The sequence below is a fragment of the Muscardinus avellanarius genome (assembly GCF_963383645.1).
Source record: "Muscardinus avellanarius genome assembly, chromosome: X".
Taxonomy (NCBI): Eukaryota; Metazoa; Chordata; class Mammalia; order Rodentia; family Gliridae; genus Muscardinus; species Muscardinus avellanarius.
The window spans coordinates 48467987-48479157 of NC_137792.1; the positions used below are offsets into that span (position 1 = coordinate 48467987).

Sequence of the window (11171 nt, forward strand, 5' to 3'; positions counted from 1 at the left end):
GCTCTCATGACTTGGTTTGGGAAGTCTGGAGTGATTTTAATTGGTTTGCCTCTGAATGTCACTTGGCCCTTTGTTTTTGTTGTCTTTAAGATTCTCTGCTTGGCTTCCACATTGGTCATTTTGACAATTATGTAGCATGAGGATCCTCTTCTCCGATCCTGTCTAAAGGGTGTTCTATAAGTTTCCTGGACCAGTGTATCGGCCTCTTGCTCTATGTTTGGAAAATTTTCTGCTATTACTTCCTTGAAGAGATTGTTGATCCCTTTGGTTTCACCTTCTTTTCCCTCTTCTATTCCAATTATTCTTAGGTTAGCTCTTTTAAAATGGGCCCATATTTCTTCAGTGTCAGATTCCTGCTGTCGGATTTTTTTTCTAAATTAGAAACTACGCATTTATTTTTGGAGTGATCATCTTCTAGGAGTGAGATTCTATTCTCCATGTGGTCTAATAGGTTGTTTGTACTTTGAATTGAGGTCTTTACTTCATTAATTGCATCCTTTATCTCTTTTTGGCTCTCTCTGAATTCTTTTCAAAACACCTCTATTATTTCTACAGTTATTTTCCTGATTTGATCTTCGAGAAATCTCTGAATTTCTGTTTCATCAGATTCTGATATAGTGGGATTGTGGGCATTCATTGCTCCATTGTTATTCCTCTTTCCCATAATTCTGGAAGTTTGTGCCTTCTCTGGGTTCTTCCCTTGGGTCATTACGACTTCACTTAAGGTGCTCTGGATCTCGAGTCTGTGGTATCTCAGTCCCCACTACTCCTTTACTGGGTTGTATCACAGAGTCTCAGACCCAGGGAGTCAATCGAGGCTGCTTTAGACCATAGGGGGTGCCAGGTTGGGCGTTCTCCTATGGTGTGATATCTCTGCCACCACCACTCCCCTACTGGGTCAAGTCCCTGGTAGTGCAATACTGGGATTTCTCCTCTCGGGGCTGCAATTTGACTCACTATTGTTGAGTGCGCTGATGTAGCTGTAGTGGACTCGGTGAATTCGCTGCTGCTGCCGCCGGTGGCAATATGGTGCCGCTGCCATGCCCTCGGCCGTGAGACTGGCGTATTTCTTCTCTGGTTTTGAGCTCCGCTCTGAGTCCCTGCAGGGTGTGCTGTGCCCAGCCACTGGGAGCTTTAGATGATCCCTACGCCGAAAAATCTTTCAAATTCTGCCTGGCTGTTCCGCAGTGGCTCACCTCAGCTTGCTGTCCACCACTCCTCTCTGGAGCCTGGTGGGCTGGAGACGTCCGGTGAAATTGCCGCTGCTGCCAGCAGTAAGGCGCTGCTGCTGCGTCCTCAGGCATGAGGCTGGCGTATCTCTTCTGTGGGTCTGAGCTCTGTTCTGAGTCCCCCTCCTCTGGGGCCTCGTGCTGCAAGGGGAGATGGCGCCCACTCCCCTTCGCACCATGGCTCTGGCTGCAGCACTGCAGTCTGTTTTCTTTCTGGTGTCTCATTTTTTTCCAGCCCTCTTTTCTCTGTCCCTTGTAATTACATTTTTTTTTTGTTTCTCTGCTGATGGTGTTTTCTGGATATGAAAGGTGCTGATTTTGTGGTAATAAAGATTGGTTGTTAGCGGGCCTCGTAAGCCCCGCTTTTCTCTGTTGCCATCTTCTCGGAAGTCCTGTTTCCATATTTTAGCTATTACAAATTGTGCTGCTATGAACATGGGTATGCATATGTTGCTGTAGTTCTCTGTTTTCAACCCCTTTGGAAAGATACCCAGGAGTGGTAGAGCTGGATCAAATGGTGGATCTATTCACAGTTTTCTAAGGAATCTCCACACAGATATCCATAGTGACTGAACTAGTTTGCATTCTCACCAACAATGTAAACGAGTTCCTCTTTCCCCACATCCTCTCCAGCATTTGTTGTTATTTGATTTCTTTATGATTGCCAATATGAATGGGGTTAGATGGAATCTCAGCATTGTTTTGATTTGCATCTCTCTGATGGCTAATGATGATGAACATCTTTTCATGAATCTATTGGCCATTTGTATCTCTTCTTTTGTGAAGTGTCTATTCAGTTTAATGGCCCATTTCTTGATTGGGTTGTTTGTTTTGCTAGTGTAGAGTCTTTTGAGCTCTTTGTTAATTCTGGATATTAGCCCCCTATCAGAGTGGTGACTGGTCAAGATCTTCTCCCATTCTGTAGGCTTCCTCTTTAGGTTCTTGATCGTTTCCTTTGATGAGAAGAACCTTTTTAGTTTGATGCTATCGCACTTGTTAATTCTTGCTTTAATTTCCTGAGCTTTGGAGGTTTTATTGAGAACGTTACTGCCTGTGCGTATGTGTCGCAGTGTTGAGCCTATGCTCCCCTCTAATAACTTCAGTCTGGTCTAACTTCTAAGTCTTTGATCCATTTCGAGTTGATTCTTGTGCATGGTGAGAGGTAAGGATTTAATTCCATTTTTCTACAAATGAATAGACAGTTTTCCCATAATTTTGCAATCCATTCATCTGTTGATGGGGACCTGGGTTGGTTTCATATTTTGGCTACTACAAACTGTGCTGCTATGGACATAGGTATGCATATGTTGCTGTAGTTCTCTGATTTCAACCCCTTTGGAAAAATACCCAAGAGTGGTAGAGCTGGATTATATGGTGGATCTATTCCCAGTTTTCTTAGGAATCTCCACATAGATCTCCATAGTGGCTGAACTAGTTTGCACTCCCACCAACAGTGTAAAAGAATTCCTCTTTCCCTACATCCTTGCCAACATTTGTTGCTATTTGATTTATTTATGCTTACCACTCTGACTGGGGTTAGATGGAATCTCAGTGTAGTTTTTATTTTCATCTCCCTGATCAAATGGACACAGGTTTTGAATTATCCAAATCATTGGTAAATGAGACCCAAGCATTTAGCCAAACATCTGTTAGTTAGGGACCTCTTTTAGTCATCAGCTTTCCTTCAGATGGCAGATCAAGATGAATTTACCTGAAAGGAGTAACAGATAAATTTTCATTTTAAGCTTTTTCTGACACTGTGGAAACAATAAAAATTTTAATATATTTTCCTTTGCAAACAAGGCTTGTAGAGTCATACTAGAGTCCTTGTTACATAATGTAAACAAATCATCCTTAGACACCAGTAGTATGGGAAAGAAGACATTGTCACTGTTAAAAACTGTAGCATGTGCCAGCAATTTGTGTAACAGATTCAGAGTCATTATGTCTGTAACAGCAGAGACAATACTGAATTTATTTGTTAATATTTCACTACAAGCCTTCAGATCCCATTCATTTTTTCACTGTGCACATCAGGCTATTCTATAGATCTTGCATTTCTTACTATAAGTATCCCCTTTAAGTATTTAATATTTGCTTTTCCTACTTCTTCCTGGGGTTCTATAATTTTTGTTTTGGACGATTTAGAAAGAGGCAGGGAGGACAACAGAAAAGCAATTTTGGCTACTAGCACTTTGCATGTGGCCAAAATATTATCTGGCACTATGAGACAGGGAAATACAAGCATCAGTTCCTAGAATCTATTTGGATGTGGTGATACCTCGGAAGTCTCGAAAGTACTGCAGAATTGGCCTAAACAGTTTTACTATTTCCTCTTTTTTCCCCATTCTAAACCTATCTAAAACATTAAATGATTCAGAATGGCTTTTCCTTATATGAGACCAGTAGAATAGTGAATTTGATCCCAATTTCCTTACGGTAGCTGTGCTTACATTAAAGAATAGGGTAGAAGCAGGGATATGAAAGGAGAGAACTGTTCTGTATCATTAGGAAGGCTTTGCCATTACTTTTGATTCTGTGTGGTTTTAGTGGCTGCTTGCGTATCATAATATTGAACTTCATGTATTTTCATATTATTCAGTACTTTATATCAGGTGGTAAGTCCTCACTGATGACCCTTCTCTTTCCACCTTGAATAAAATAAGTTTTGTGCCTTCTGGCTAACTTGGCTCACATAGAGGAAAATTATTTGGGAAATTGATCATAAACTAGTGGAACAGGATAACATTGAATTTTTTCACATGTTAAGACATTCATGCTTAGGAATGTTTTCTAGATGGCAATATTACTCCCCCAAATTTACATTTCTGTGGGTTAATTTTTCCTTCTTCAGTGGATAACTTTGCCAGCATCATATACCCAATATGGGGAATTAGAACCCAAATACTACTATATAATTCACCTATGGGGTACACAGAAATCTCTGAGAAGACAAGAATTCATTTAAGAAGCTGGTAACCACTGCCAAAAATATCCACTAAGTTATATACTGTTATCTCCCAATGCATCTAAGTTTTTCACAATAATCTGCAGGATATATTAAGTGATGAGACAGCCCCACTGTTTACATCCTTTGTTTATATGCACTGTTTTCTTGGTCTTCTCGTTGGCCACATGAACCAGCATAAGTTGTTTTTTTTTGTTTGTTTGTTTGTTTGGGGTCTGGGGATGGAACCCAGGGCATTCTACCTCCGAGCTACATCCCCTGCCGTATTTTTTAAAAATTCTTTATTTTGAAACAGGGATTCACTGAGTTGCAGAGGGCCTCACTAAGTAGCTGAGGCTGTCAGCGAACCGTGATCCTCCGGTCTCAGCCTCCCAAGTACTGCGATTACAAGCGTGTACCACCACGCCCGGCTTCCAGCATAAGTTTTAATGATTTGCCAGTGTTCTGACAATAGTGCTTGCTATTTCCTTCCTTTTAATGTCAGTGTTGTGATATGCCACTATCACAGTTGTCTGAAAGGGGCAAAATACTTGTGCCAACACAGATGAATCTTAGTATTATTTCATATTGGAGTAGCCAGAGATTAACCAACAGATTAAAAGGTAAGTTGTTTCATTTGGAGCTAAGCAAGCAATAAGCAAGGCATGGTTTCAGCCTCTACCTTTGAAAATACTTCCTGGTAATCACACTAAAATCATCTCCTCAATTTTACTTCATTTATTGTTCATGGCAACAACAAAAGCCAGAATATCAGCATTTGCCCTAGATGCTTGAGTGAAATGGGCAGCTGACACATCAATATTCAGTGGAATATTAGAGAAGAGGGAATTTCAATATAAAGAACTTCATCTTCTATAGTAGATAATAAACATGCCTTCTTTTTGCTCTGGAAAGAAAATCATATTTGTGAACTTTCAATAAGAATTCCTGCCTTTGTTCTAGAAGAAATCAGCATTCAAATTTACAAAGGTTTTGTTATTCAAATATCATTCAAAAGATAGTGAGAAACAATGAATAGTCAGTGCTTTGCTTACAAGACATAGAGAAACACAAGAAATAAATGCAGAATTGTCTTTCAACAATGCAAATGAGTGAAATTGGTAGAAATAAGTGACCGCAAGTCTACTAAATAGTGACAAATTTATCTAACTTAAACTCTTACCAGTTGTATACAGAATTTCTGACTTGTTTACCTGCTTGCTAAAAAAATTTTCAAATGATGTACATATTGTTGATCTGATATAACTATACATCTTTAATTTCCATTTTTTCTGAATATTAGTGGGATTCATAAAGTCAAAAACATTTATTTATTTATTTATTTATTTATTTATTTGTTATTTATTTATTTGCAGTACTGGGGATGGAATCCAGGGGCAGTCTACCTCTGAGCTACACTCCCAGCCCTATTTTTTTGTCTTTTTTTTTTTTTAATAGGATCTCACTGAGTTGCAAAGGGCGATCCTCTGATCTCAGCCTCCCAATGCTGGGATTACAAGAGTGTACCACCATGCCCAACTCAAAAAACATTTATTGAGCACCTCTATGTACCTGGTACTTTTCTAAACACATGCAATGAATCAGGGAATGCAAAAGAAAAACCATGTACTTAAAAAGTTCACATTCTGGCTACACTCCCAGACCTATTTTTTTTATATTTTATTTGGAAATAGGGTCTCTTAAGCCAGCGAGGCTGGCCTCCAACCTGCACGATCCTCCTGTCTCAGCCTCCCATGCGCGGGGATTACAAGTGTGCGCCACCATGCCCGGCACCATCATTTTTTGATGAAAGTATTTTTCATAAATAATCTGAAATGTGATCTCTATTATGATTCAGTTTTCCCATATATAAACCAGGTTCTAGATCACTCTTCAATTGGTAGATCAAAGCTCCTTTTTAACATCTTTGCACCTTATGTATGCTATAGATTTGCCACACTAATACCCTTAAAATATAAGACAAATCATGCTTATACAAATGGTGCTTTATTACATTCAAAATAAAACCCAAATCTCACTCTAGAGATTTCAGCCTGCAAGCTGTCTCAGATCCCCATCACCTCTGAAACCATCTGTAATTCTCTACCTTGGCCACTCAGCTCTAGCCAGGATGGCATCCTACCTGTACCTCCTCAAGGAAGAAAGGCCTTCTCCTCTCTTGGGGCCTCAGCATTTGCATTCCATCTGCCTGGGATGCTCCTTTAAGCAAAGAGCTACTGGGGCAGTTCTCAAAACACTTTCAAGTTTTCACTTAAAAGCCAAGATCTCAGAGAGGCATTCCCTATCCACTTCATATCTCTAAATTCAACCTCTTCCTCGAAATTTTATTTTACTGTTTCTTGCTTAACATGCTTTTCTTCTTTGCACTTGTCACTACAAAAGTACTGTATACATGTGTAATTCTTTTGGTAACAATAAGATGAAAGCTTGGTGAAGGTAAGATCTTTTTTCTTTAATTTGCATCTATTCATAAGAGTATCATCCCTACCTATGCCTAGGAGAGTGCCTGACAGAGAGCTCAACATGAAGTAAGTGCCTGTGGGATGCAGATAAACTGAATATATTCAGAAATTAGGAAGCGAATGGTATCAAAACAAGTGGTAGCGATTGTTTTTTTTTTTCTTTTTGGTACTGAGGATTGAACTGCCCTGGAGCACTCTGCCTCCGAACTACCATCCCAAGCCCAATTTCATTTTTTTTTATTTTGAAAGAGGGTCTGGCTAAAGTTGTAGAAGGCCAACAGGTGGCGGGGCTTCTGTAATCTCAGCACAGGAGGACCTGGGTTTCAGAGTCAGCCTCAGCAACTTAGGGAGGTTCTCAGTAACTTAGGAGGAGATCCTGTTTCCAAATAAAGAAAAACAGCGGCTGGGGTGTATGTTGGAAGTAGAGGCTCCTAGGTTCAATCCCCAGCACCACACACACACACACACACACACACACACACACACACACACACAGTGTAAAATAGGCAGAGTTCTCTTGGCTCTTTCAATTGTGCCCTGTACTGGTGTGAGGGAGACCAGCTCCGGAGGTGTGGCTAACTGGAGAGGACTTTCTGAGCCTGATATGGCCTCTGAGTACTACCTCAGAGCCAACTGCTTGTCGCCTTGTTGAAATGTAGATTGCAATCATTGTGTGTGTGTGTGGGGGGGGGTATTTCTGTTTGTTTCCTTTGGTTTTCAGGAGAAGCCAGAAATGGAATTCCATTCTGTGAACTCTCCCATGAGTTTAAAGTGCCTAACTTAAGCTAGAAAAGGACCAGCAGAACAGAAAGATGAAACAAAACGGGACAGCTGTCTAAAATGGGTCCCAGGGTGACCTGCCAGCGGCTTTAGCTGGATCAACTCCTGCAACATAGGAAAGAAAGTTAATCCCGGCTAGGGGGCTAGGGCGAAGAGGGCTGGCCTCGGGGAAATCTTTTTTTTTTTTTTTTTTTTTTTTTTGCGGTTCTTGGGATGGAGCCCAGGGGTATTCGACCTCCGAGCTACACACCCTGCCGTATTTTTTTAATTCTTTATTTTGAAGCCGGGTCTCACTGAGTTGCAGAGGGCCTCACTAGGTAGCTGAGGCTGTCTGCGAACCGCGATCCTCCAGTCTCAGCCTCCCAAATGCTGGGATTACAGGATTACAGGCGTGCGCCACCACGCCCGGGTGCTCAGGGAAATCTTGAGGCACTGAGGCACAGGACAAATTCGGGTGGCAAACCTGATTTGGACATGGCACCTCCTCTCGCCTGCCTCCTGGAAGCTCCTTGCAGCCCCCTCCTACGCACAGAGCTATGGATGTCTGGGCAGCAGGGACTGGCCAGCACTATTTCCTTAGAGGCAGAAGTAGAGTTTGGCAAAGGGTGGGAGTGCAGAAGACCAGAGAGTTCTGAGAAGGGCTTCAGAAAGACTGGGTAAAGAGGAGACAAGGAGGAAGCAAAGAACGCAGACCTGCGCACTGGGCACCAGACTTTGGAGGGACTTTATTGGGCGTTGGCACGCCTTTTTCCTCCGCCAGCTACAACTGCCCCACATGCCATTCCACAGCCAAAGGAGTTGGTTGTACAAAGTGACAGGTCCCCGCCAAACTCCCATGGCATGGGCCCCTCCTGGAAACCAAGAGCTGCAGGAGCTTCCACCACAGCTCCCCAGGAGATTAGAAGGGGGGAGGAGGGGACAGAGTGGCCAGGAGGTGGGCCAGGAGGTGGCAGTGAGGTGCCAGTCACCACAAGTTTTGTGGGGGCATAGGCAGAATAGGGATTCCAGGGGTAGAGGGCTACCCTTCTTTGGTGGAGCACTGTTTGGAGTCACCCACGATTCCAGGCAACTGCTGAGAGCAAAAACGGGCAGTCAGTCACTGCCTGTGCCCCGAAGAGACATTGAACTCAATCCTCTGATGCCTCTCCCTCCTCCTCCAGGGGGGAGACCAGGAGCACTCCAACAGGAGGAAAAATGATGATGAGACTGTTGTACCTGGGTTCAGCAAGTTTCTGTTACTTTGTAGATAAAGTATTTTCCCACTGCCCAGAGAGAGGTAGGGGTGTGTGTGTGTGTGTGTGTGTGTGTGTGTGTGTGTGTGTGTGGTGTGTGTTTTGACTTAGTGTGCTTAGGCGGAGGGTTCAAGTTCTGCCCAGCAGGTGTGGCCCAAACTCACTGAAACAAGAAAGGCCTTATAGGTATAAACGTGGCTCCCCCTTGACTTGTCTGAGTCATCCCTATCAAAATGCCCTCGTAGGACACCTCCAGTCCATCTGCCTCCTTTGACAGTTGTCACTTTCTCTGTGCACAGAGCCAGAGAGGGCAGTGGGCAAGCTGCCAAGAGTCCAACTTTCCCCTGGACATTCCCATCCCTGGTGGGTCCCGTTGTCCAGGCCTCCTTCTCTGGATTCTCACTCTTTCGACCAGTGTTTCTTCTTGCGCCTGCTCCTTCGAAGGGCAGTGTCCTTCCCTTCCCGGCCCTGCTAGCACTGACTGCACAGACCCTCCCTTTGTGTGTGTCCTCTAGCCTCTCCCCAGATCCCTGTTCCTTTTTTCTCCCCCTTCCTCTCTGGGCTCTTTCTCAGCCTCTCCTTGTCCCTTGCTACTAATGTTATCCTGTCTGCTTTCCGCTAGGCCCCGAGATTCCACTCTCTGTTATCCTTCCCAATGGGGCGATTCCCCTTCCTTAAGTCCACCCCTTCCCCCAGAAAGCCTCCCTGTTTCTGGCCCCTCTCTACCCTCTTTCCAAGCACTCACCTCCTCCTCTCCCATTCCCCACAGACCTTTGGTGGTTCCTGCCCCTCCCCCCAGACCAGACCAGCTAAGTCCCATTCCATTTTTAGATGAGTGATTATGATACTAGCTGCACTTCACTCATAGCCTGAATTGACAGCTGTTCCTTCCTTTCATGCCCCATCCACCAAACACACCCAATCTTTTCCACAAGACAAAGTGCTTACACACGGCATGTCAGGTCCACAAAAATCTGTATTTTTCAGAATGAAACAACAGTTATGCTGGCAAAGGTGGCGGGCCATCAGGACCCTTCAATTTTCAACACACTGAAAAGCAGCATTTGTGTGTGTGTGTGTGTGTGTGTGTGTGTGTGTGTGTTTCCACAAATTATACGTTTATTTCCACAAATGCGGCCAATTTCACCCTAACAGTTAGGACTTTTTCACCAGATCATAGACATAGATATGGAAATCATCATCGAACTTGATGAAATACACGGAGGGCTTGGCTTCCACTTGGTGAATGACCATGCCGATCCTTTTGGAGCCATCTTCTTTGGTATATTCCACATGTTTACCTATCAGGCCATCCACGACTCCTCCCGGCTCCCTCTCTGTTGGAGGAGACTCACTGGACTCTGGCATGATGCGGAGGTCACCTTCTTTATAATCATCTAGAAGCTGGTACATGTACAAGACAGGATCTTTCTCATAGGTAATATAGAACCAGGCTTTCATGATAGGTGCTTGGGCCAGGACCATCCCCCTCCATTCATCCTTAGAACCGTGCTCGCCCTCAAACATGTGTTCCACGGCTTTGCCAATTATGGTACTTGCAAGGCTGGCATCGCTAACTTGAGACGATGCCACCCTGTCGGAAAGAATCTTAAGAGATAAAACTCTCTCATCTCTGTGAAGTTCCAGTCCATAGACACAGTCAATTCCATCATATTTCACCAGATAAAGAGAGGGGTTTATAGGCACCTGATCCAGAACAGTTCCTTTCCACTGGGTGATGGGCTCATCGCCTTCCTTCCATCCGTGAGAAATTCTGCAGCCCACAATGTTCCTGCGGGGTTGGGACAGAGGTCTGCCCCTTTGCTTCTTCTGGGAAGCTTTTTTCTTCGTCACATTTGCAGACCCGATGGCCCTTCCTGCAGCTGCCCTGGTTTGTTGCCCTTCGGCCTCTTGTGCGCTGGGGGTCTTCATGCCTGCGGGGAGATGAGACAGGATAGAGACAGAGGAATATGCTGCATGCCCGGGGCGAACTTCCCCTGTAGCGATGTCTCTCTGTACCCTGCACCGGCGCCTAAATTCTCTCCGCGAGCCTGGCAGCAGTGTTGGAAATCCTGGCTGCGTGCCTGCAGAGCTCTGCCTCTTAGGTTCTTTTAGGCTGCGGGGAAGGGCTGGAGCGGCTGTAGTGCTGGCTGGGATTAGGAACTCTGCAGAAGGGAAAGGGCTACCTCCCCCTAGCTCAGCGCCCTCTGTCCCCGCCCCCACCTGCCACTGGCGCCCACTCCGGATCCCCCCTGCAAAGCACCCTGTCTGTGCTTACACTACGTTGTTGGGCACCCACTGACTGCCCCCTGCCCCGAGCGCCCCCACGCCCCCACCTATCCTAACCGCTCCCCTGGTCCCCATCTCCCTCGCTTCTCCGTGCTCACTTCCAAACCTAAGACCACCCCCTTTTCCCAGTTGCCCACCGCACCCTTGCCAGGCGCCCTCTTCTACCCCATACATCTCCGGTCAGATTCCATCCCCTCCCCCTCCCCCCTCC

General features: G+C 44.7%; 1 protein-coding gene across 2 annotated transcripts; it reads right to left on the reverse strand.

The window, feature by feature from the left end:
• Positions 1–9826: 9826 nt before the first annotated feature.
• Positions 9827–10603, reverse strand: LOC308278666 (spindlin-2B; the record flags this gene model as incomplete). Of its 2 annotated transcripts, XM_080718580.1 has the most annotated exons (2): positions 9827–10075; positions 10379–10603. In XM_080718580.1, 2 exons carry the CDS (start codon positions 10601–10603, stop codon positions 9827–9829), a joined length of 474 nt encoding a protein of 157 aa, XP_080574706.1. The 2 variants fall into 2 exon arrangements, with proteins under 2 accessions (XP_080574706.1, XP_080574705.1); XM_080718579.1 differs by having other exon boundaries at positions 9827–10603.
• Between the last annotated feature and the right edge of the window lie 568 nt (positions 10604–11171).